We start from the raw sequence: 27053 nt of genomic DNA, 5'->3' as shown, positions 1-27053 counted from the left end.
GGCCCCTGCCATTATGCTTGTTACCTTTGGGTCAGGATGAAGCAGTGCGAGGAACTGTTGGTGCTTCCCAGCTCTTTTACTTAGGTTTCTGGGGCTACCTTGTGTGACGGGTTGTCTGTGACTTTTTTTTTTTAAGATTTATTTATGCATAAAAGAGCTGGGGTGCAGGCAGAGATGTAGGGGGTGAGAGGACCCACCAGAGACAGAGTGGGGAGCAGAACAGGCAGATGTACTGAAACACACTTCTAAGGGGAGCAGTAGGCAAGTCAGGAGAGGTCTGCTGTGCCATGTGGGTAGCTCCCTGACCAGGGATTGAACTCATGCTGCAGTGGCTGAGGACAGCGTCTTAGGTTGCATCTTAACCCCTTGAGCCACCAGGGACACTCGTGTCTGTGACTTTTAATCCAGAGCCTCTACCTTGGCGGCTGGTGAAACCTTCTGCTTGAATAGGAATCTCCTTTTCCTTCTCATCCGAGAGAGAGGTCCTCCAGGTGCCTTGTGCTTCAATAGCCATCTGACCTGGCCCTCGAGGGGTGGGGCCACCTAGAGGTTCTGTTCATGTGTTTGATTTGGGCCGGAGAAACAGGTTTCTCCTTGCTTGTCCCTGGCTCAAATCCCGGGGCTTCTGAAGCAGGACTTCTGCCGCCAATCCCACCTGCCACCAGGCTGCCCTGAAGCACCAAGAAGTTGCGGGCCTGGGATGGCAGCCAGGCCCAGCCTGGGCTGTGTGGACATGAGACTCCACCCAGCGAAGACAAGCCGCCACAGGCCCCGCACACCGTGGCCAAAAATTGGATCCGTTTCCATGGCAACACCTGGCTTCCAGCCCCAAGACTGGCTTCCTCCCACCAGGTAGGTGCCACTTCCATTTCTGGTTTGGGGAAGCTGCCGTGGTCCCGCCAAGGACCATCTGTGCTGGCTCACTGGGGGCAGCTCAGCGCTGAACGAGCAAACGCCAACCCACCTCCCCGCCCAGCATCCGCAGACACGTCCTGTGGCGCTACCCTTGCCAGGCGCCTTGCCCTGGAGGGAGACAGAACAGATGCTAGAGCTTCGAGCTCCCGAGATGGTGGCGCTTTCCATTGCGTCTAAGAAAATAGAAAGTTAGGTGGAAAACTACCACCGCTCCATTAGAAATTAAGCAAATGAGAAGAGGCTGATTCAGAGCTCCAGGTGACAGTGCTTGTTGTCTAGAGGAGGGTGGCTGGCAGGAGACTCGGGGGTGGGGCTCCACGCGCCAGCCTGGAGACCATAGATGTGTGAGGAGTGTGCTGCTGCAGGCTAGCTCACAGAGCCACACAATGTTGAAGCTTAAAATGGCCTCAGGATCACTTGGTCTCAATTCATTTTACAGGAGTGGAAACGAAGACCCAGAGGCAAGTGACTTGCCCAGGGCACATACTGCCTGAACACACATGCACACACAGAGCATTGTGTGACCCAGCAATTCAACCCACTTTTGGATAGGCCTCTTAGAGAAACACGCACACACATTCCCAAGGAGACATGTATAGGAGTGTTCACAGCAGCATTTCCTGTAACAAAAGAAAGAAATCTAAGTGTACCTCTTTAGGAAGAGGGGACTGTGGCAAACCCACACAATGGAATATTATACAGTAACAAAAAGAAAAATGAACTATAGCTCCTATATCTGTGTGGGCAAAGCTCAAAATTTTATTGTGGAACAAGATGAAAGTCATGTGTAGGTTAATGACAGGGATGTGTGCTGAGAAATGCTCATTGGGTGGTTACATTATTATGTGAACACAGGTAACTACACAAGCCTACATGGCCTAGCCCACTCCATGCCAAGCGGAACACTCTTATACGAGAGCTGTCATTGAAACTAAGAGGCATATAACTGTCACTAAGAGGCATATAACTGCAGTGAGATGCATTTCAAATAAAGTTAAAAACATGCAAAAAATACTTTGTAGTGCTTAGAATTTACATATAAAGATGGTGGAGGGATAAAGAAATGCTTTATCCCTTTATCAAGAAGGCTTCCTGAGGGAAGGGATGAGAAGACGTCAACTGTACTCGAACATATCCAGTTTTATTAAATAGATCGTGAAGCAGTGAGCAAATGATCTTTTCAGCATCTTATATAACAAGGATATAGAGAAGGAAAAAAGAAAACCCCAGACAATTGACCCTGTTGGAAATGATTTATTTACCACTGGATGGTTTTTGCTCCAAAGTGTGACACCAGACATGACTACAATGTCTCATGCGTCTTTTTGTGCTTCGGTTCATGATTTGTAAAACAAACACACACACTTAGCATCGACAACAGGAAACGCAGGTGGCAGAAAACAATTCACAAGGACTAAATGTCTCTTTGGGTGGTCCTCACCTCAATTTGGCTTGGGCTGCAGCCACTGCCACCCAGAACTCCTTTACACCCCAAAGGAATCGCCCCCCAAAACTGCTTTCCCATCTTATGCTCCCCACAGGGTGTCATTTAGGATGACCACTCAGTCGACCTACACCAAGAGTAGTATTTTAAATTGAAAAGGACAGTCAATAGGCACTGAACAAATAGATATTGATCTGATGTAGGAAGTGGAGTCACGGAATAATGAGGGTGGACCCCCAACTCTCTAGTCCCACTGCTGTATCTGGGAAAGAACCAGGTCACACTGTGGGCAACAGCCTTGGCCGAGATGGCTTCTCATTTTATTTTCACCTCTGCTTCATGTTCTTCTTAGAAAATGCTCCCTGGAAAAATACAAGGTGTTCCTTTCAAAAAAAGGATCAGACGCATTCACACAGACTCAATTACTCTCATTTGGTAGTAAATTGCAAATGTATCTGGTTCAAGGTAAGCTGATGCAAAGATTACTGAAGTCTTTCAATTTGGCAGTCTGATATCTCTGGGTAATGTAAAATTCACCAAGATGGAGATTTGGTAGAAAAGCACAGTGATTATGTTCTTGTCTATTCTTAATTACATTTACACAGAGAGCTATGAATTGTCATTAGGTGAGTGATAATAATGTGAATTTCTAGGCCAACTGCTGAGAATCTGATGCCTTTGCCATTGAGAACTCTGCCAGGACTCTGATTTTCATGCCATTTTCAGCTTTTTCTGCCTACTTCCCCATCCATCCTTCATTCCTTGGTTCACTCGACATTTGTGGAAGGCCTGTGCCAGCTTCATTCCGAGGTGCTTGGAATATACCAGTGAGCACAACAGTGCTAACCTGCTCACCTGCCTCATCTCTGTCCATCACTACTAAGTCACATGGTGGCTGAAAACTACGGCTTTCAGTGGTGGAATGTGACTCTTACCTCGGGCAACCCGTACTTTGGATTCTGGAAAATATAACCTTTGAGATCCAAATAAATGAACATGTCATGATGGAGGGGCCATGGAGAGGGTTGACATTTCTGGGATCAAGGGTCCTGCCCAGCCATCCTCAAATACCCTTTGGTGTGACTATAAGGCAGGCCTGGGCTTCTAAGAATGTGGAACCCATGTTTCCTGGTTTTAAGTGCAGAATCGATTTTTCTCGATGGCAGTAGCTGAGAATACTGATCAGCTTCCATGGGGATCTTTTGTTTTCTTTTAGCCATACCAGCCCAAAAAGGGGGAACAGAGTGGTGAGGAGGGTTTCAAAAACATGTTATAGGAAATCACTAACCAAAATATTTGGCAGGAGGTAGTCAATCTTAATTATCAAGATTTCTAATTATCTAAAAGACTTTCCCATTGAAGAGGAACTAGAGGCTTTTTTTTCTTTTCTATCATAGGATGGGTTGAAGTTACTTCTAATGCTTCTGTGCTTCTGTACAGAAAGGGAAAATTGTGATAAGAGGCGATAATGTTCCTCAGAGTCTCTGGGAGAGACCAAGAACAGCTTGACTTGCTCAAGGAAAGGAGGCCCTCTTGTCTAGAATTCGCTTTTAGATCAGGGGCTTGGTGTGACAGCTGAAGACTCAGAATTTGGATGTCGGTATGGAAGTATCCCAATGCAGATCCATGGTTCTGGAAATTCTTGGGATGATTCTGGAACTTTCTAGGCATTGCCAGGTACCAACTTAAAGCTTAAAGATGATTTGTTGGTAGACTCCATTTGTTTTTAGGCTGGGGTGTCTCCAGCTTTGGGGCACAATTTCATCTACCTTACCATTCCCAGAGAGCCGCTGTGTCATCTGGACTATTTTGCAGGTGGCCAAACAGAGATCCCAGAATCCTGGTTCACAGGCAGAGACCACATCCACTGAGCAAAACTCATCTTTCAGGTTTAATCAATGCTGTGGACATCTATTTGGAATAATAAGGTAGGAATCTGAAATCTAGCTGATGTCTATTGACTCATTTAAAGTGGCAAGTCTCAAAAACTGAGGGAGAGAGGTATCTTTGCAAAAGACTTCATTTCCTATTTAAAGTCATCTTTCTTTCCACTTTCACATAACCGGGTATAATAAACTAATTAACATGTGCCCCAAATTGACTTCCTCGGGAAGTGGCTGGAAAGCCCAGAAGGGATGGGGCTGTCTCAGAGGGTCGCTTTGGCGATGCTGGTGGATGTGACAACTGGGGCTCAGAATCTAGTCCACTAATAGAGGATCCCTCCTGTAAGGTCAGGGAAGTTCTCCCCAAATAGGACCTAAACTGATTTTGAGATAAAACAGTAAAGTTACTTAATAAAAAAAGCACAAAATTCAGTCCAAGAACAGAATCTGAAAGCACAGATGAAAATATTAATTACTTAATTGCAATAATTAAAAAACAGAGACTCCCAAATTCCACATTGAATGTTTGAAGTGTCCAGTCTGGGAGCTGGCTGCCTCCAAAGTGCTGGGGCCCTGACAAGGACTGTGAAAACCCTCTGGAACATTGTAACAGGAACTTCTCCATATGCAGGGCTCCAATCCCAGCAGGATAACCATCCAGTGCTTGTTAAAAATGCAGGCTCCTGGGTCTTGGCCAGGGATACGGATCTGGAATGTCTACAGGTGGGCCCAGGAATCTGCTGATGATCCTTCACACAATAAGGTTTGAGAGCTACTGGGTCCCGGCCTCGGGTCAGGAGTATGCCTTGATGCTGGCTAAGATTTCATCCCACCTGACAATCTCGAATTCTATGGGTTGGTCCAGGATTCTTTTCTTTCTTTTACCCTTTTTGCAATGCTTATTTAAACACACACACACACATCCTCTCTCTTCTTTGCATCCACTATTCCTCCAAATGAAGCTTTCTCTGGATCCCACCTGACCCTACCTGCAAAATCTGCACCTGGGCTGGATTTGCTAAGCTTGAGCAATGCAGAGGAGTGAAACGCATTGCTCAGCATGACCCGGGTGTAATTTCCACACACCGCCTTGCTCAGTTTTCAGGAACAGGAGTGTGATGAGAGAGCAATAAGGACCTGGCCTTTGCAAACATGTCTGTCTTCTGGGTGTCAGAATGAGGATGGGGCACAAAAAGGAGATCGCAGAAGACAGCTGGGCTGACGGGTGGGACTGTGCCCAAGAAGGAAGGCGGCCCAGGCTCTGGTTACAGGTGCAGCTGGTGCCACATGGCGATCTGCCGGCGCGGGTTCTTGAGCATCTCCTCCCAGTGGCTGCGCTCAGAGCCAGAAGCGTGCAGGCCCAGGCTGCAGCAGCCCAGCACACAGCTCTGCCCCTCCTCGTCCTGGCCCAGCACTTCCAGCTCCACACTGGAGGCCTGCAGCAGGTCGTCGGGCAGCTCAAACATGATCATCTCATTCCACACCGGGTTGATCTTGTGCTTGGCCCGTTTGGTCTGCTTTTTCTTCAGCTTCCGGGCCTGGTGCTTTAAGGTCACCTTGACAGAGACATCTGGGGAGGGGCAGAGAGAAGAGCTAAGAGAAAGCTGAGATGTGGTGGAGCCTGGGAAGGTGCTCCCTCTTGGGGCTGGAGAGAGGGTCTCTGGCTCAAGATGTGCCCTGAGGCTCCCTCTCCACCCCCACGGGATCATGCCTTCATACTACTATTAAATGCCTACCCTTTGGCAGACACTGGTGGTACAGCCAGAACCCCTGCCTCATAGAACTTAAGCTCAGGCGTGGAAAACAGACAGTAACATAGTATGTGAGGTGGCTCCCTTGGTGGCCCATTGCTGGGTGATGTGATTGCATCAGTCACCTTGTCCCATAAGCCCTTCTAAGTGTCTCCAAGTCCCAGAGTAAACCAGGCCCAGGTTACAGGCTCAGATGTCCTGCAGCTTGTTTTAACTCTAACCACAAGTCTAGCCCTGTTCTCATGTCCTGTGTTCCCCTTCCAAGCACTGTTGATCTATTATTAAGATAGCAGGTCTCCTGCGGCCGCCTGGATTCTTCTCTGCTCTTTTGTACGTTTACTGGAGGGCTGACCCCAAGTGGAGGGGCAGGCACTGGCAACCCGTCTCCACGGGTCTCCAGACCAGACTGCAGGCGGCCTCAGGAGGCTCAGGGCCCTGGTAATGCTTTGTGTTCGTCTAGGTTCCTGAAGTGCAAATAATTGTTACTCTGTATTTATTGCTATAATTATCTCCCCCAGGTGGTTAGTTTGTTATTTCAGTGGAGATAGACAAGTCTATAGTCCTGAGAGGGGTTATTAAAAAAAGAGCAGAAGGTCACACATCGTGGTGGGGAGGAAATGAGAAAAAAGGCTGCGTTCTGACCCCGCTGTCAGCCAGACAGATTCTTCTGACTTTATTTGCCCATGATGTTTTGTTCACAGATTCCGAACTCAGTGGCAATTCTGTTATTTGTATCCTGCTATAAATATTCATTGATTTAGCTCTTGCTACGAGCACTGGCTCCAGGTCCAGGTCTCACACTACTCTCACAAGAGATTCTGCTTGGCCCCTCCAGGCTTAAACCCATGTCGGGGTATCCAAAAGGAAAAACCAAGGTTTTGAGAATGGTGAAGGGATGTTTATTCGGGTATATGGGGCACAGATGCCCTAAGCTTAAGGCCGCCTCAGCCTATGCACCCACACACCTTCTGGCATCACCTTCTCTCGCTGGTGTGGGGGTGGCAGGCTGGCAAAGGTTTCAGAAAGAGAAGCTCCAGGGTGGGTATGGGGAGCACAGTGGTGGGGAGCTGAGCCAGGAGGAGAGCCTGTGCTACCCAATATCTGCCAGGTCTGGGTGATGGGGTTGGGAGAGGGTCAATTTACTCCACAGCCCAGAGGCCCCACACTCTGACCAACATGAGAGCTTATTCTTCTCTGATTGATTTGTAAGGTAGGGAGCCCCAGGGAGCTCACAGGTAGCCCCAGGTAGCTGGACCCTGTTGAGTGGGATTGATCAGGAGGAAAGAGACATAAATTTAAAAGGGGAGTCTTTCAAAATTGGTTTGTGAGTTTGGGGTACAGGATACAGCTGAGGTGACTCAATGTGCTCATGTTTAACCTCTCTGCTCACCTGTCCCCACTGCCTGCTGGTACCATCTGTCTCTGCACATGTTCCCAGAGACCAGGGGGGCCCTGGCTTTCTCCTTCACGCCTCACTCACCCTTCCCCAGGAGTTCCTTGGATTGGTTAGAGTGGAGGTTCTTGGCCTTAATCAGCACGACCAGGAGGCGGTTGGCAGCTGGGAGGTAGCTGATGGATAGAAGGACCTCTCCAGTTCCTGCAGACAGCTCCTGAAACACAAGAGGGGTGCAGGAGAGGAGCTTCATGTAGGGGTGGCTGCTGACCCATCAACTAAAGCTGAGGTTGGGATCATACTGGACTTGTGTGCAGTGGGCATCCCAGAAGTCGTTACCCATCCAGGCTGGCTGCTCCACCTTTGCAGAAAGGAAGCGGCACACAGGAATTCAAAATGGCATGTGCTTTAATAAGTTTGCTTGCCACAAAGTGTGATTTTCCAAATATCTTCTTTTTCAACTCAACATATCAAACAGATGAAAGAGATGCCATTGAGGACAGAGCAGGGATAAAGGGCCAGGACCTCCTGTAGGGTAAATGAAGATTGCTCAGGCTTTTGCACCATTGGCCTCTGTGGCTAACACCTGAGGCCTTGAATGGGAGTGTGGGCCCGGGGTGCGCATGCCTGATGGTGGGCACCTGGAGTATGGTGTGGGCATGCGTAAGTGGGCAACTTGTGCCGAGAGACTGAGCACTTAAGGGCGGCTTCAGAGAGGGCGGAATTTGGCAGAGGATGGTGTGGCTGAAGGATGGTGGAGCCACAGCTACGAGAGGAAGAGACCAGGAGAACAGGAGAGAGAGCGCCAAGATTCGCTGAGCCTGGGCCTGCCCCTGCCCTGCAGGCCTGCCGCTACACTTGGCATTGGTCATAGGATCCAACACCGACTAGTATACAGCCCTCTGAAGACCACAGGAGGGACAGAGGGACGGCCCTCAGTATGTAGTGCTGGGGGGCCTGCCTCCTCTCTGGGGCGCCTCCAGATTCCCAGTGCAGGTGGAGAGGATGCACAGTGGGGAAGGCCCTGGATGGACATGATGCCTGCTCCGAGGCTGGGCTGGGGGTTGAGTGTTCCTCACAGCTCTGCAAATGGAGTTGAGGACCCCGCTGGAGGCGCTGTGGCAGCGCCGGTGGTGGCCAAAGTGCAGGAGCTGCGGGAAGACCTACAGATGCTGCAGCACAGGCGGTAGACACGGTGCCGGTGCCGGAGCTGCGGGACAAGACCTGGTGTGGAGGAGACGGCCTGCGAAGACCAGCCCATGACCCCTGAGGTAGCATACTTGATTCATCATTCCACACTCACCCAGTGCTGATGCAAGGAGAAAACCAATGGGCTAGCAACCCACCAGAGGGTGGGGTATGCTGGGAGGTTGCTGTTAGGACTATGGGACTCGGGGAGTGCAGGGTATCGTTTGCACACCCCAGGAGATGAAAATCAAGGGGTGGCCTAAAGCAGCCTGTGTGAGGTTCTCTGCAGCCAGGCAGAGATGTATCAAAAAAGCCAATTTACACAAGGCAAAAGGCGGTGCCAAGGTTGGGAAGCTTGAGTGGTTGTTAAGCAGTGAAGGATGTTAAAAAGGCAGGTGAGCCCCATGAAAGCACCTGTGGGTGCTGCCTTGTTCACTATGGAATAAGGGTGAGGTGCTGAGGAACACGTCCTTCGGGGTCAAGTGGGGAATGTGGTGTGTGGAGGGGACCGAAGAGGGAACCGGAGAGGCCCCATGTGGGGCTTGTACCCACAGGTGCCCTGCCCCTGCGCATATGCTAAGGGCTGGCCTGAGTGCAGGCATCTGTGTGTCACAGTGGAGGCTATGAAAGCCGAGTGTTGGAGTGACACCAGTAGCACCCCTGGGATTGGGTGACACCCCAAAAGATTATAGAGTATATCCAATCTCAGAGTGAGTTCATTCTGGGGGTGCTGCAGAGTTGTGGCTGAGACCACAGCTGGAGAAGGCAGGAGGCCTGGTGGCTGTGAGCACGTGACACCAGCCCCATGAGAAAGGGGTCCCCCTCCAGTGAGCAGTGCCTGCGCACAGCGGGCCTGATTGGTGCTAACCAGTTAATTTTGTCCCTAAGTGGGCGCTGGTTTGCATTTGGTTGAATTCTGTTGTATTTGTTGTACTGGCTTTGGGTGCATTTGGTTTACTTTTATGGGTCGTGGCTGCAGTGCTAACATTCGCCAAGGGAAACACGGGGGTATTGTGCGCCGAAAAAACATGAGGGGGGATTTTTGCACAAGTGAAGAACTTGGGTATTTCTGCCATGGGCTTCGGGGCTGTCACCTGCGGCCTTCAAAGAAGGAGGCTATTGGGAGCATGGGTGGCGGCACACATGTGATGGTGGGGACTGGAGAATGGTGTGGGCATACCCGAGGGGGCGCACATGAGCCTGGAGGCTGTGGTTCTGAGGCCCTCATCACAGAAAGAGGAGCAGAAAAGGACAATGCAGCAGAGGAGCAGAAGACAAGGTAGGAGGGGCAGGGCCCCATCTGTCTTATCATTATGACACTCTTACCAACCATTATTGCCCTGGTTCGCTGACAGTATGGACTCTAGAACCACACTACTTGGTTCTGAGTGCCAATCCCGTGTACCTGCTATGACACTGGCAAACTTTTAACTTTCCCATTGCTTCATCTTCAATTGAGAATAATATTGTCTCCACCCAAAGTGAAAATTCAGTGAGCTTGTATTTAATGGCTTGGAACAGTGCTCGAGGCACACTGCAACTAGGAAGCTGTGGCTGTAACATACACCAGGAGTCATAAGGCCACCAAGCACATTTTCTGCGAGTGTTATGTGGGGACACTGGGTGACTCGGAGCCGTGCTGGCCACTGGGAGCGAGATGGGTAGAGGAGCCGGCTAGTCTCTCTCAGCAACATACCTGACACCCGGGAAAGTTGCCTTCAGCATACACCCCCTCCCCCAGCCAACCACCCACATGAGGAAATGATGTGTAGCCGCCAGCAAGTTTGACCGTGACACAAAGACCGCCTCGTGTCTCAAGCACAGAGCACCTTCTGAGAAATGCGGCACTAGGTGATTTCAACATCATGCCAGTGTCACAGGTGCACTCACGCCCACCTCCCAAGTAGAGCCTCTCCCCTCCTAGGCTAGGTGTCACTAGGCAACAGGTGCTTTGAAACCACATAGTGTCACCATCTAAACATCACTCTGTGGCAGTCTAAGAGCGGCTAGTGTCGTTACAAATTTTTACATGCCAGGTGCAATTGTATCATCCATCCCACAAGACCTTAAGCGCCAGGACGCCATCCCCAGCACCTGGCATAGTTGACACACAGTGAATATTTATGAGAAAGAAGAGTGAGATGCCACTTGATCTTGCCAGGAGCCAGGGGGCTACTGATCTTGGCCCCTTTTAAGCAGGAGACCCTGATGAAGCTGACAAGGTATGTCACTGCTTGCGGCCACAGAGCCGGTAAGCACAGTAGCCTTGATGGGAGAGGTCCATCTGCGAGCAAAGCCCGGTGCGAACCCTATGGCTCTGTAGTGTTCCTAATTCGGTCTGTTCCAGACTCTGATTTCACAGCGAAGGAACTGAAACCCGGGTTCTAGTCCAGGCACCCAGAGGGTGCAGAGAGCTGGGATGGATACCCGTCTCCTGACTCAAGGGCACTTATTAGAGGCCCCCAGTTGGCATGGGGATAGCCACAGGGTGATCAGGTTTGAGCCCTGCCTTCCCTGAGACCAGTCGAGAAGGGTCTGAATCCCCAGCCAGGGAAGGGTTCTTCATCTTCCTGTAGAGCGTGAGGGGCCCTGCACCCCGACCAGGGGTCATGAGCTGCATCTGCCCCCAGGCTCTGCTGCTAAAGTGCCTGTCCATAGAAACAACTCTCCTTTCTCCAATCCTCCCTCGTTTTTCCTGTCCCTTCCCCCACCATCCTTCTCTCAGGTTCTCAATGAATCACTGCAGCTGCCCTTGGAATGGGTCACTCTATAGTCCTGGTGACGCACATGCCACTTTTGGCTGAGTGTCTCTCGGGGAGAACCAGGACACACTGCTGGCACCTCGGTTAACCCCTTCTGGCCCAAAGAAGAAAGACTTTTGGGCTGCAGCAGCTTAAGGCCACCCCCACCTAGTTCAAGTCAGCCAGCACTGTCCAGCTGTGGTGAGGGGTGCCCCCAGCTGGGCACCCCTGCCATATCACAGAGAGGGTTGCCTCCAACCTTGAACTCCAGCACACCCTTTGCAGTGGGCACGTTTATGGGAATCATGCCAGAGGCCCATGTGGCTGTGAGAGTCACATGTGCAATGGTGACAGCTAGGAGCGTGATGACCAGTAACATGAATGAGGGCAGGGCTTTGTCTTAATTACCCCTGCTGGGTCTATGACTTGACATTAGGTTTTGTAAGCAAATGGTAAATCAATAATATTTGATTTAAAAAATGTTATTGCTAAGTCCCTGGCTCCTGGCCCGGTGCCTGGGCATGGTGGAAACTGGGGAAGACATTTGTGGAATAAATAATGTTTGTTCTAGGGGGAGGGATAGAGGCACCTGCAACTTCTGTCTAAAGGGGCTGGATTGTAGCCTTTTTTCAGGTGGTCCCAGATTCCAAAGCCCTGGGTAGAGGGGCCGCCATTTTCAGAGAAACTGTTTCACCACCTGAACAGATCACAGCAGTGTTGGTTCTTGTTCCCAGGACCTGCCCCCGCAGTCTCTCCTGTGACACCCCACATCATACACTAATTAGACAGTGTGCTTTGGAATAGCCTAGTTCCAGCTGAGAGTGGCTGTCAATTTTTATCAGTTTTCCCAGCCTGGGAGAGAGAAAAGTAAGTCAAGGAGGAGATCATAGTAAAAGGGGAGCAGGTAAGGCATGAATGTGTCTCCCCTCCTGCTGTTGTAACAGGGTGGTCCCCAGTGAAGGGGGAGGTTCCAGGTTCCCTAACCCCACCCTTGGAGGGTGGAGCTGAGCAGGGAGGAGAGAAGCTGGAGAGGAGGCTGAAGGAGGAGGCCAGAAGGAGACATGTGAAGGAACTGCACCTGCTTTTTGGTCCTGGACTGAGTGAGAGGCCCGTGGGGGAGGTTAACAATGGCTGTGTTGATCTTTATTTTAATTTTGCTCATTTCCTTCCACATTTGTCTGTCTGTTTCTGACCCTTTTCTATGGGCTCCCACCAGAAAGTGCCTCACACTTGTGACAGGCTTTCAGGCCTCAGTGGCCCTGCTTTGGGTCTACCCTGTTTGGCTGGGCATTTACCCACAAGGGGATAGGTAACTTTGTGAGCTTGGCTTGGAAACTTTATTCTTCCCCTTTTCTTTGTTGCACACTAATGGTATTAAAATTCCTTTCATTAAGTCTTCTGCACCAAATTACGTTTTGTCATAATGTCATAGCAGAACCTATTTAGAGGGGGCAGGTTTGGGGGTTCTGGGGTGCCCCGCTCCCTGCCCTGTAACACTGTGTCTATTGGGAAAGGCACACTGTGAAGTGCTGACACAGCCCCAGGAGTATAAATGGAATCAAATGGTGATGACATGTCAGCACCAGAGCCAATACATTCAGAACATGACGTTTTCCTTGATGGTGTGTGTGTGGGTGGGGCGGGGGTCTCTTTGCATGCAAGGTAAATTAAATATCAGGAACCCCAAATCCAGGGCTAGAGGTCTGCTGCAGTCCTCCACCCTAATCATGACTCCGACCTTCCTTACACACACACGTACTCACACTGGGAAGGTCCCCGAGCACCAGCCCAGTCTTGCCACCCATGTCCCTCTGACAGGTCTTTCCCTTCCCGGAGAGAGGGCTCCCTACCTTAACTGAAGTCTTTAACTCGCCCCACTGGGCAGTCCCCAGAGGCACAGAGGCCCCGTCCAGGCCCACGCGGAGCTCCCCGGCCACGCTGTGGCGGGAGAATCGGTCGCAGGTCCTCAGGGTCAGGGTCAGGGTCGCTGTGGGAAGCTCCTCCTCCGCCAGCGGGAGCACCAGGCCTTCCTCCCAGGTAGTGCGCAGCTGCCTCTTCTTCAGGGCCGTCTGGGCCTCCACAGAGCCCATCCTGTTGGCCACGCTGCCTTGGACATAGCAGTCACACCCCCCGTCGTGGTCGCTGGTCACCGCTGCAGCCAAGAACAGAGCAACATAGTTATGGGGTTTCTCGAGGAGGAGGGGAGGGGAGAACGTTGTCCAAATGTGAGCACACAACCGTCACAGCCCTCGTGTCTGAAAGACCCGTGACTAATGGGCATCTCAGGGACGCATTTCGGTAAGAGGGTCAGAAAGGGGCCTGTGGCAGCAGTGCCTGCTGGTCTTAGAGAACAGGGCCAAGACTTGGGCTCGTGACTCAGATTTCCCCAGAGCGCCAGGACCCACAAACTGCTGATGGTTTGTGTTCCAGCTGATACCATCATTTGTTTGTTCCATGTTTTAAATATTTACCACACAACCGCGTGTGATGTGAACCACTTGGCTGCAATCTCGTAAATGTTGTTTTACATTCTGGGCTTGACATTTTTAATGCGTCACTGTGTGGATTTATCCAGAAATTTGCACTCATGGTGCTTTTATGATGAGCTCCTCAATGATCATTTGAGACTGTGGTAGATCTTACGTCCCAGGGAGGGAAGGTGAAGACCGAAGGCCGTGGGTCCTGACAGAACACATGTGCCCCTGAGATCTCAAGGGTGGCTCAGTCCTGGCTCCGGCCCCAGTGAGCTGCTATGTCGCCTGATATTGCCAGACCTCAGTTTCTGATCTGTAGAATGGGACTATTATGAAGACCAAATATAATCAAGTCTATGAAAAGGTTAAAAAAACTCAAAAGAAAACATAGAGGGAAAAACTCCTTCTAAAAGTTAAACTTGAATACAAAAGTCAGATTTTACCCTGCTTAGTTTCCGGCACCACAAGTAGCCCATTGTTAACACTCATTCCCTTGCAAAATCTGAGCTTTGTTTGCTAAGGACAAAGTGAATTGAAAACGGAGATGCCTTGACTCTGCAGAGACAGCTGGTTCTTGGATGACATTTTTGATCATTCAGAACAGCCTCTATGTCCAGTGCAAAGCTTTGTCCAATGCCAAAGGTCCCTGTGGCAGAGACAGCCAGCTATTCACCAAAAACCCACTGCCTCTCTGGCCTGGGTATTCAACAGACCACATTTTCCAGGCTCCTTTGTAGTTGGTGATCATGTGACTGAGTTGTAGTCAATGATGCCCTATGCTGGTCACCTTGTAAGGAACAGGTGTGCCATCCCCCTATCCCCCTCCTTCTGCCTGCTATGTACAGATGACAAGTAGGCCAGAGATAATTCTGGAGCCACAGAGTACAGAAGGGACCTGGTCCCCAAATCACCATTGGGAGGAAAGAATTGCTTCCCTTTGGACTATTATACGAGAAAGAAAAGGAACCCCGTGTGTCTGAGCTGCACACACTGCTGGTCTGTTTGTTACTTAATGCTAATCTGGCTCTCAGTGCTCCCCCCAGATGTAGGTGCTCCTGGCCACTTGCACAGTTCTACCAGGGGAGACACACACTCAGAAGTCCATGAAAGTGAAATAAGATCGGCACCTTCCAGGCGAGTCACAAACAGCTCAGCCTTCTGCTGGTCATAGTCTAAGCAGTAGTGGAGTTTGGGGGCCTGCTTCCAGCTGGCAGCCTTCTCTGGGTTCCAGGTCTCCATGACACAGACGTCCTCCACCACACCTGTTAGGAGAACAGGTTGTCACAACCACTCAAACCAGCAACCCGTTTTCCAGGTCACACCTTCCCACCCATGCCAAAGATGCAAAGCCATTCTACCTGGGGCAGAATCCTGGTGGCAGCAGCAGGGCAGTGCCTGTGGGCTAAAGCATTACAGCTCAAGCTGTTACAGGGCAAACCCTGATATAAGATGGGGTTGCCTGACTGTGGGTCCTCACCCACATGCTTAAAGAGGACTTATGAATGCTAAACTGCAGACACACACAAAAGGTTGACAAAAGGTGTATTTACAAGGGAAGGGGAAGTGGGAAATGAATAACTCGGGGAGAAAAAAGAGGGACATGAGTTCATAAATGTGTCCTACCCGTTCCGCTGACCTGGAATCCCAATGACCCGCCAAGCTGGTGAAAAACCTAGCATGCCCCGTGGCCAAGTGTGTGACCCCCGCCACATGGCCAGTTAAATACCCAAACCGTGAGTTTAGTTGCTTAACTCCGCCCTCAGGTCCTCGCAACCTTCCCTTTGGTGATCATGGGATTTGTAGTTCCCAGTGGAGTGGGGGTGAGGAGTCCACACAGCCTGTATGGAGTTTTCTCAGGACATCCTTTCCCCCCAACAAAGGGACCATCAGGGCCCAGGGTCAAGAGATGGGTGTGGGGGCCAGATATGAGGGGCTATGTTACAGCACTTGACCTTGGGTAAGTGACTTGACTTCTTTGAATTTCAGTCGCCTCATCTTTAAAATAGGAATGATAATGGTTCATCCTTCCTAGAATTACTACAAGCAATAGTGAACTAAAGTGAGGCAGTACTTAGCCCGGAGCCTGAGCTTTCAGTAAAGGGAACTGTCACAGCTGTGTGATCCTGGCCACCCCATTTGAGGCAAATCAGCCCCAACCATTCTCCAGCTCCCCCTCTCCCACTGAGTCACTCCTTGCTCCCCAGGAGTTCATGGCTAGAGACCAACGTCAGAGCATGAGTCAGGAGGAGATGCTGGACAGATGGGGGTGGGGGGGGGGAGTGGATCTGACTTCAGTGCCTGGTTGGTAAATACTTCCTGAAGAAAACGCCCAGTCTTATCTTGAACCAGAAAGCCCTACAATCACAAATACTGCTCACCCTGCTCTTCACTAGAACAAGAAGCTAACATCCTGAAAGATGAACCAAATTATTCATCCTGGAAGAATCTCATTAGTCAAACATAATACAAGAATTAAAGGCTCCAGCAGCTGCAGCAGACTCCAGTTTAAACAAATTGGAACTTTTAACATTTTGATTTTTAGACCTAATTTAGAGGGCAGAAATAGAAAGGACTATTTAATTTTCCAAATGGTTCATTACGGGACTCTAGCAAGTAGTACAGACTCTCCCCGGTGCATCCACGCAAGGCTCAGATGGGCCAGGACGGGAGTGATGTGCTGTGCGTAGCGAAGACGGGCACCTAGGACCCCGCGGCAGCCCAGGGCGCAGTCAGGGTGAACAGGGGCTTGCTGGGCCCAGAGGGCTCAGCCTTCAAAACCAAAGCCAACTCAAAACAAACCAAAGGAAGGAGCAGATTCAGCTTCAAGAAATGAGACTTTGAGCTCTACAGGGCCAAGCTCCATCCTCCCTGGTGGGCGGGGACCATGCTGGCTCAAGGTGGGGACAGTGTCTGATGGCTCTCTGTTCCCGCCCCCCCCAGTCATTGCTCAGGGTATCAGTCACTCTTGATAGACTTCAGCAGAGCTGCCTTTCAGGGCAGGGGAAGGAATGGGAGCCATGAATAGGAGAAAAGGAACTAACGTCCTGAACTCTTAAAGCTCCAGACTCTGATTTGCCTCCGACTCTCCTTCGCAGTGTCCAAACCTGGCTTCCTGTGAGCTTTGAGAAATCCGAGGTTCCCAAGAAAAGAGCCCTTCCGTGATTATGATTACAGTGACCGCCTCCTACAGTCCCCATGCAAATTGCTCCCCACCCGCTAACCTTACCCATTCAGACCTTCAATGGGTCTATTTTTAAAGTGTGGGCTGGCAAACCTGGAGGCCAAAAGCCAACCAGGATCCTTTGATGCCACAGGCACAGCAAGAATTTGTTCTTGAAGAAAAGCCAAGCTAATCACTGTGGTTTGGGGGGGGGGGCGGTGCGGGTGGCACTTGTTTACCGGCCAGCAAGGGGTACAGCTGGACCTGGGCCAGCAGATGCTTAGGGGTGAGGATCAAAGTCAGAGCTGGTTATGTGGCTTCTACTTCCACCAGCTCCCTCTCCAGCCACACAAAACAAAGCCCACAGCCACAGCTGTCCCTTCTCCAGGCCGGATTTTTTCTGCTCTCTTTGAAAAGACTTCATGCTACTTGGATTAGGGACTATGCCTCTGCGTCTCATACCTGCCTGGGGCCCAGCACAGCCCTGCGCCTGAAAGGATTGCATTCTGCCTGTGGCTGCTGATGACAAGACAGTAGAAACAATAATAATCTGTTTTAATCACCACTTCCGTGCCAGGCCCCGAGTGAAGCACTTTTGTAGATAGAGGAAACTGAGGCCCCAGAGAAGTGAGCCACTGAGCAAGGCCACACCGAAAGTACATTAAAGCCCAGAGAATTAAACTCACATCTCTGAGCCCCACGGAGTTATCCCTGACTCTCTAGGCCCCTCTCCCTAACTGCGCCCACAATTTGCAAGGGGCCCTCCATTTTCCAGGGAAAGCTGGCAGTTTTGGAGAGAAGCAGATGGGGCAACCTGTCAGCAGGCACAGGAGTAATTCTGAGGCCCTGTGCCCAGCTGCTTGCCCGGTGTCAAATCCCAGGGACACTGGGGCCAGTCACTCCCAACATCAACAGTTGCCGCCCAGCCCCTCTGTGAGCTCGCCCCAGAAGAGCAAGGGTTGGGAGACCCCTACCATTTTGAGGAAGGATGAACAGCTCCTCTGTGACCTGCCTCTTGAGGCGGCTGTCGTTCGGGGCCGGGGGACTGGCCGGCACAGCAGGCTCCTCTGTGGTCCTCAGCGTGTAGTCCGCATAGTTGATGACCTCCGGGGCTGTCACGGCTGGCCGGGGGCCGTAGACGTCCGGGAACTTGAGGAGGGCCCGGGGCTGCACGGGTTCCGTGGATTTCTGGACATTGAACTGTAAGACAAGTCATTCTGATGAGTCCACGGAGGCCTTCTGCTTGTCTCCTACCCCAGAGGGGGAAGCGACGACCTGGTCATTGCCCTGAAGCTTCTCAAAAAAGAATCGGGCTTGGTTCTGAGTGAGGTTCATTCTGTGTGGCCTCAGGTGTCTGCAGAGCCTCCACATTCCTCCTGACTCAATAGGTCTCCCCAATAACCACAGAAGCCTGGGATAAGTGCTTAGAATACATTCCCAGAGCAGCAGGTTGGGGTTATCCATCTCTCTACCTTCACTCCTAGTCATCAGGTTTTCTGGGCCCCACCCCATCTCCAGCTCTCAGGGAGGAAGGTTCTGTTTGGTCTGATCCTAGTTCTTGGCATTATCTTGGGGACTGTTTCAGCCTAGGACTTGGCATCTGTTCTGGGGAAGTCAATGAAAAAAGAATGGAAGGATTAGCATCCCACAGTAGAAGAGGGTCTGACCCTGGTGGCACAAGGTGTTAAGTCTCAGTCCTGTACAATTATCAGTAGCCACTGCAGCACAAGTTCAATCCCAGGGAGGTGACCCACAAGGCGCAGCAGACCTCTCCAGTCTCACCCGCTGCTCCCCTCAGCAGTGCATTTCAGTAGATCTGCCTGTTCTGCTCCCCACTCTGTCTCTGGTGAATCCTCTCACCACACCGCCCCACACACAACACACCCCTCTGGCCTACATCCCAGCTCTTGTATGCATAAATAAAATAAATCTTGAAAAAACAAAAAAAGCAGGTCTGACCTGGCTGGACAGGAAGCGCATGGCTCAGTCCTGCATCTGCATGGAGGGCCGGGTGGGGAGGGACAGCAGAGTGGGGAGTGGGAGAAGAAAGCTGTGTCTGATGGCGGTGTCCTTAAACTCCTGAATCAAACAAGCTGTTCTACTTCTGCATTTCAAGTTCGATGAGCAAATTTCTGATTGTTTGAGCCAGTTTGAACTGGGGTCTTGGTGACTTGCAGCCAAGAGCACCCCAAACAGAAGCACTGCATTGAACCCATAACACAAGACTGTCACCTCCCTGGCATAGAGAAACTGCCTGGGGTAAACCCCCAGCCTGCCCCCACCCCCAACCTCTCCACTTGCAGCCAAAGGCATCTTCACTTGCTGTTCATCCTTGTCCTGCCTTTAGTGGAGAATGATTTATAGCCCTTGACCAGGCTGAGAGCAGGGTCTCGTGGTTGCTACATGAGCCTCTTCAAGTAGTGAAAGCAGCAGCTGATTATCTGTCTCTTTCTCTTGTACAATCTTATTTATTGCATTTCAAAACCCTGGGTCCACCACATCTTTCAAATGCATCTGTATTTCCACTTAAACAGCTTAAACTCCAGGGCCCAAGAAGCAGGTGAGTGGTTTGGGGGCTGAGGAGGGCGGCTGGGAAGGGGTTAGAGGTGGAGCATGAGAAGGCCTGCGCGGAAGGAGAGGCTGGGACAGCGGACCCCAGAGAAGGGCCCGAGCCTGTGGATGGAGGAGTCAGTGGCATTTTCTCTCCGAGTGTCTCGTTAGCGCAGGGGAGAGGGGCTGCGAGTCAGACGCAGGGAGAGTCAGGAATGTGCAGGGGGCAGGCGCTCACCAGCTAGGGGCTGCCCCGCTGGGCTGGGGGGTGAGAGGCACCCTCAGACACCAGTGCCCACCGTCTCCTAGGGTTTGCCCTGCCTCACCCGTCCCTGGGGCCGTGGCCGGCTCTGCCAGACTCGGACCTGCTCACGCGGCCCCAGCCCCACAGAGCCTCGTGGCTTGCCCTGGCGCCCCCCCTTGCCATAGCCCTGGGCCTCTCAGTGGCTGCCGAGAGGTGAGGCACCCCAGGAATACTCTGTGTCCAGCCAAGGTCGACCCACGTGTGTCGGGAGTTAAAACTTCATGGGAGGAACGTGAGCACTGGGAGCCGTGAGCCAAACAGAGTTCTTGCCTCCTCGCCGCCCGCCCCAGGCACGGGGACCTTTTAGAAGACGACACCTTGAGGTCCAGGAGTGCATTGGGGCTCAGCATCAGGCCCTGCGAGAGCCTGCCTTCCTCCCCTCCTCCCCCTCCCACTTCTCACCCCCTTCTCCCCATTCCCCTCCCTCCTCCCTCCCTATGCTCCTCTTTGATCCCTGAACTGCTGGCCTGACAGAGGGCAGCACAGAAGCTGCCTCAGGGCCGCTCCCTGGCCTGCAACCCTAGAGGCTGAGACCAACCGGGCAGGAGTGGGGGCCGGCCCAAGGCATCACGTAACCCATGAGTATTTCTGGAGCCCTGCATCGGGTCAAGTCCTGTGCTAAGTGTTAGGGACACAGAAGTGAGCGAGACAGATGCTGCCCAACCCTCACGGGGTTTATGTTGGAAAACCAGAAATTAATTATGTAATTAACGATTGGTAAACAAATGCTTAAACTTACCCGGGACATCAGGCGACTCCTTTGGCGACAAGACTAAGTTTTGCACCCAAAGTCTGTTTATTCACGTGCGTTTTCATTCTGGGGTCCCCATCTTAATGAATGATAGCACCCAGGATATGACAGGGGTTGGAGGATGCACACCCAAGGGGTGAGGGGACAGATGGTTTTGCCCCTTGCACCTGAACTTTAGAACAGGGCAGAGCGGTTGAACACAGAGCATTTGGATGGCCGAGCACGGGCTGTGGGCAGGGTCTGCAGTTAAGCGTGGGAAGCCCCTTGGGGCAGCTGGGACTGGGGCAAGGCACCTGCCAGCTCCAGCGCTGCTAACTGCCCTACTGCCATGTGAACAGGGCTGGAAATACATCCTGACCAGGCGTTCAGCCTCTAAACCAGGACAACTTGTTAGGAGTCCAGCCCTGCCCTTGACACGCTGTGTGATCTGATCACTAACCTCTTTGTGTCCCTGGTTTCTTCACCTGTACCTGGGGGTGCACACGATCGCACCTGACTCCAGAATCTGACTGGGGATTAGATAAGACAAGCTAGTGCAGAGCTCTGCGCACAGAGATGGCATAGCAAGTCCTGGCAAAGTGGGGTGTGCGCATCGGAACCTACATCTTATTGTAAGAAGATCAGTAGAAGCTGGAACAAAGCAAACCGGGCCCTTCCCCCATGCATGCTTCAAGAAGCTCTGGCCTAGGTCACGGTCTCACATCAGAGCTGCGTGGCAGGTGCTCTCACAGTGGCTGCAGGGACCCTCGCCTCCGGCTATTTGGCTCTGCCACCTGCGGGAGCCCCTCCCCTTGAGTGAGGGCTGGATCCCGTGACTTGCTTCTTATGATCACAGAACGTGCAGATGGGATGGGACGTCACTGCTGAGTTGAGCTAACTGAAAGATTGCGCCCCTCCTGCTCCCTCATAAAACATGGGGTGATGTTGAAGGCTGCCCGATGCATGTGGCCAGGAAGCAGGCAGCCCTGAAGGAACGAGATTCTGCCAGCAGCCATCCCAGCAAGCTTGGAAGCAGACCTCCCCCACTCAGGCCTTGGGGTGACCCTGGTGGATTCCTTGACCACAGCACCCGCACACCCGAGTCAGAAGATGTGGATGGAGCCAAGACCAAGGCCTGATTCTCAGAAACTGTGACAATGACATGATCAATGTTATTTTAAGCCACTACAGTTTTGTGCATCCTGTGGAAATGTGGAATTCAGACCCCCAGGCTCCTCACCCCAGGGGTCCGACTCAGATCTGAGGTGGGGCCTGGGGAATCTGCCTATCTAAGAAGCTCCCCAGGGTGATCGTGTTGTGTTGTGGGTAAGGTCACAGCGGCTTGCATGGGTTTAGGGAAAGCCCCAGAAAACCAGGCTGGGAGGATGTAGAAATGTCCACCTGTGTGGGGAGCTGCCCACAGGCACAGCCTCCCCATCTCTTGGTAAGTCCTCTGGGTTCCCCACAGTATCTGTCTGGTGGATCTCCAGCTCCTGGGGAGCCACTGAGACTAGGAAGTGTTTTTTGGTTGTTGTGAGGAGAATTCACAGGGTCACATCCCAGGAGGAGGAGGGATTTCAAGCAGCAAAGTTGAAATTCACTTTGAAGAAGCTGCTTATCAACTGGTCCAGGCGCCAGGCGGTGTTTCCATGGCAACCCAGACACCGTACCATCTTTTATTAGCCCTTCCACCACTTTCTCTTTTGTTTATTACAAGTCTGTTCCCCCAATCCCGTCTCAAATTTCTTCCCTTGAAACTCGCCTCCTGCTAGTCTCTTTCCCTCCCTGGTTTTGTAAAATCTAGAAAGGTTAATTTGTGGCTGACCTTGCACAACCCCGACCCCCAAGCTGCTACCTAATGCAACAGACTTGAAGGTTTGTTGGTGGATTAGCACCTATCAGGTGAGTGTCTCTCCCGAGCCAGCACAAGTGAGAAACCACAGCCACCCCCAGTGCAAGCCCTCTCTGCTGTAGTCACTCATTCAGTCTCTCGTTCCACATTTATTAAACCTCTAGATGCCAATCAGCTACAGGAACAAAACTGTCCCATCATTTTCTTCAAAGAGTAAGCATTCCCAGTGGAGTTGAGAGCAAGAAATCAGTAGACACAAAAGGGCAGTAAGTCCTATCATGTTAGGGACAGGGCCTGGGCCTCCCTGGTGGTGCAAGGGGTTAAGAGGTAACCTACGAAGTTGTCCGTGGCCACTGCAGCACAAGTTGGATCCCTGGCCATCCAGGGAGCCATCCACATGGTGCAGCAGACCTCTCCTGTCTCGCCCACTGCTCCCCTCAGCAGTGTGTTTCAGTCAGTCTGCCTGTTCTGTTCCCGGCTCTGTCTCTGGAGAATCCTCTCACCCCCCACACCTCTGGCCTTGTACCCCAGTTCTTGTATGCATAAATAAATAACTCTTTAAAAAAAGACAGGGACAGATGGTAATGGGGTGGAGGGGAATCTGCGTCACTGAGAATCTGAGGGTCAGATTCCTCAGCTGAAATTTTGGCAGAAAAGCATACCTAGCATTTAAAAGGTGTAAGCATTTCACCCGCAGGGATCCATTTAAACCTCATGCCTCAAAAGGGAGCTGTAATGTTATTCTCATTTAATCAAGGAGCACTGAAGCCTTAAAAATGAGGCACAGAGGCAAAGGAATTAAGCCTGAAGTCACACAGCAGACACCGAGCTAGGATTTGAACCCAGGCATGTGACGGCGGAGACCGCGGGCTTGACAGCTTAGCCACGTGTCTCCCTGTCTGGGCGAGAGATCAAGGAGCCAAAGACGTCGTGGTCCATTCCTTTCCAAGGCCTTGGGTAGATCTAAGGAGACGCCAACTGAGGCAGGGGCGGAGGGCATCCTGCTTCACACTCCCACCCCAGCCATCCACCCTCCACCCTGCCTGTCATCCTTTGACAGTGAGAACCTTTTCTCTAATGGAGGCTGTGGCAGCCCCTGTTCCCTGCCCTCCCATACCGTTCGTGTGGGGAGGCTTGGGCGGTGCATGTAGCCTAAGACCCTCTAGGATGGAGACCCCAGCATATGAGACAGAGAATGTAGGAGCAAATCAAACTTTCAACCTGCACCACTCGTACTGGAAGCAATGGGTATTTTCCCACCTAGATATTGGTCTTTTTTTTTTTTTCTCCAATATACAGAAGGGCAGGTTTATTATTATATTTTTTTAAAGCAAGGAAAGTTCAAGGAGGCTTGCACAGGACACAAGTGGGCAGAGAGAGCTGCCCCTGAAAGGGGCGGGTTTGTAAAAAGAGCCAACTGCATGGACCCAGGTGGACAGGAGAACTGCCTCTGTGGATCGTCTGGGCAGCCTCTTTGGTGGACTGTCTGAACGTAGCTTGTGAAAGCGAGGCTATTTTTTTAAAGGCCACAGCAACCCCCCCGATTGGTAATCCGGGCTTCACAACTAGGCTCCCTTATCCCTACCCTCTCACCTCCAGCCGCCATCATAGGGCTGTTGGCAACTGGTCTCATCTCAGAGCAGTCTCTCTGCCAGACTTTAACTTCTAGAATTTCCATGTGAGTGCCCCTCCCCCACTGTATTGTTTTCTAGGTTTTTAAACATCCTTCTGCCCAGCTGAGTCCACAAATAGGAGGAGGGTCTCAGCCCTGTGTTGTGAATAACTTCCCAGAAGACATGAACACACATGCTTAATGCCAGTCTCTGTGGCTGAGACCTGCAGAGCCCATCTGATTTCTTGAGGCAGTTTTTCCTCAGTCTCTCATTCGTGGAGGCTATGTTTTTAATGTGAGAAAGTAATTTTGCTGTTAAAGACTGAACAATCTGTTTATATGTTGCTTCCCTTGACGTTGAACTTAGGATATTTCTCCAGAATGGCTATGGGACTTTTTGATTCCAGGATGCTTGGATAACTGATGAAACCATTGATGAAAGAAACAAATTTCAATCTTGTTATTATGTCAATATAGATTACAAATGATAGCCGAAGTACTGAAATTGGATACTTTTTTTTTTTATCCACTTCAATTGATCAGAGTACATTCAAGGTTGTTCTTATCACAATACCTCTTTCACCTATTTGCATTCTGACAAGCTTTTTCTTAGTTGGAGAGAGAGGAGGTGAATTCTACAGAACCCTTGGAGCATGTGAGTATCATCCATCAAAGGTGATGCGGCGTGGAAAAAAAGTACAGAGAACCACTAATCGAAGACATTCATCCACTTATGTGCAGACAGTTGGAAAGCACGTCAATTTCTAACCTGGAGGCTTAAAAAACAGCCAAGTTGTAAAGTGGGGCATCAAAACAGGACAGTGACTGCTTTACTAGATTCTCTCTATATTTTGGTTTCGAGCCAAAATCCCCCAATTAAGCAACCATCAGATTTTTATCCAATCGAACAGAAACGAGTACACACTTGTCACCCACTAACTAGGTAGTCAACTACCCACATGAAAGATGAACAAGTCCCTGCCCTCAGGATGTTTACCATCAATGGCAGGGATGAGATATTCCATAAATGAGAAATATGAAGAGCTTTTGCGATGATTCTCCTACCCTGTGCCCATGGCAGACATGACTAATCAATCAAAGCATTCTTGCTGCTATGCTCCAACACAGCCAGATCAGCTCAGGGCTCCAGGAAACCACCATCAATTAACACAAATTGATGTGCAAGATGAAAGCTATTTGATTTTCTTGACACAGACATACAAAGATAACTAGGTATAGACGGAAGTTTTAAAAGGGCAAATATCTGCCCTGTGTGCTATGGGAGACCTTAGAGGAGCTCCTCCTCATCACTGAGATGAAAGGAGGCTTCCTGGAAGAGGGGCTACAACCCAACTTTCATGACCACGGATAGGAGAGGCAAAGGTCTCTCAAATGGAGAGAATGGCAGCGGCGCGGGTGGAGAGGGCCATGTGCTTGGACATGCTAAGTCTGGAGAACCAGCTGAAGAGGAAGGACGGAGTTGGAAAGCAACTATGAGGCCAGGCTGGGAAAGACCTTGCAACCCCAGCAAAAGATTTTGAATTCTGTGTTATCAGCCATGGAGAAATATTGACAGTTTGTGAGGAGAATGACAAGAGCAAAACAGTATTATCAGTAAATCAGACTGGCAGCTGCATGCCTGAGCGACTGACGTGCAGTAAGCTGGAGTGAGAGGACCAGCAGTGTGCAAGGTGGGATCCTCCAGGTGAGAAGCCAGGAGCCAGGTCCGGGTGCAACTGTCAGATGGAAAAGGGAAATCAGCAGTGAGTGAGAGCTCTCCAACGGAGATCTGCCTGTACTTGGGCGTGGGACCAAGTGCAGGGCAAGTGAGGAATCCACAGGACTTGTCAGGGAAGGGAGCAGCTTCAGTGTTACCTCTGCAGTCTCAAAAAAATAAGGGTTTTGGCAGGAGCAAATGACACATTCAAACTCAATAAGGAGAGTTTCCTAAGGCAGATGTTTACAAAGGAGCAGAGCGTTAAAGAAATCAAGAAGGAATGGAAGAATAGGGCCAAGAATAGCTGGGCGAGGGCCTCCCTGCTGGCACAAGAGGTTAAGATGCAACCTATGAAGCTGTCGGCAGCCACTGCAGCACGAGTTTGATCCCCAGCCAGGGAGCTACCCACAGGGTACAGCAGACCTCTCCTGTCTCGCCCGCTGCTCCCCTCAGCAGTGTATTTCTTTCTTTTTTTATTTATTTTTTTTTTAATTTTATTCATTTATTTATACAAGCACTGGGTACAGTCAGAACAGTCAGAAGCGCGGGAGGGTAAGAGAATTCACCAGAGCCAGAGCGGGGAGCAGAGCAGGCAGAAGGACCGAAGTACACTGCTGAGGGGAGCAGCGGGCGGCAGGAGAGGTCTGTGCGCCATGTGGGACCCTCCTCTGGTGGCCGGGGAGCAGCCAAGGATCGAACCGGCGCTGCAGAGGCTGCGGGCAGCTTCGCAACCCAGCGCTCAACCGCTGCGCCACCGGGGAGGCCCCCTCAGCAGTGTATTTCAGTAGATCCTCCTGTTCTGCTCCCCACTCTGTCTCTGGTGAATCCTCTCAACCTCCACACCTCTGGCCTGTACCCCAGCTCTTGTATGCATAAATAAATCTTTTTTCAAAAAAAGAGTGGCTGGGCGCTATGAGCACCCTAGACCTCACCTTTTGAGGCCTGGCCATGGGGGTTAGAAAATGAGGACAGGTTCAGGTGGAGGAGAGGGGAGGAGGATTTGGAGGATCGTTCCAGAAGCACATCAGTATGATTTTCAGCCCAGCACTATGCTCGGGGCACTTCCCCACCTGGGTTACCTGATTTAATCCTCCCAACAAAACCATGACAATGACACAGTTAACAGTTGGCAACACTAAGGCTCAGAAGAGTTAAGTCACGAGTCCACTGTCACACAGCATTCAAGGAGTAGATTAGAACAGGAGCCTCAAACCTAAGTGCTTCATCTTCTCCATTCATCTAGTATGTAAAGACCCATCTTTTAAAAGAATCATTTTAATGGCAACTTAATGATTCATATCGTGGATTAACCTGTGACCATTCCATCTTCCATTGTAAT

The 27053-nt window shown here is 51.0% G+C and overlaps 1 protein-coding gene across 1 annotated transcript in view; it reads right to left on the bottom strand.

The window, feature by feature from the left end:
- Window positions 1-5507: 5507 nt before the first annotated feature.
- Window positions 5508-27053, bottom strand: part of SYT13 (synaptotagmin 13) — a gene marked incomplete at both ends in the record, with an annotated part of 36024 nt that continues 14478 nt past the window's right edge. The window contains 5 exons of the mRNA XM_084242826.1: window positions 5508-5812; window positions 7474-7603; window positions 13166-13467; window positions 14917-15051; window positions 17924-18149. Of these exons, the coding sequence (XP_084098952.1) occupies window positions 5508-5812; window positions 7474-7603; window positions 13166-13467; window positions 14917-15051; window positions 17924-18149 (1098 nt within the window). The remainder of the gene's footprint in view (window positions 5813-7473; window positions 7604-13165; window positions 13468-14916; window positions 15052-17923; window positions 18150-27053) is intronic.

The sequence above is a fragment of the Talpa europaea genome (assembly GCF_964194135.1).
Source record: "Talpa europaea genome assembly, chromosome: 1".
Lineage (NCBI taxonomy): Eukaryota > Metazoa > Chordata > Mammalia > Eulipotyphla > Talpidae > Talpa > Talpa europaea.
Note: the sequence above shows the minus strand (reverse complement) of the source record. Positions and strands in the feature narration are given on the sequence as shown.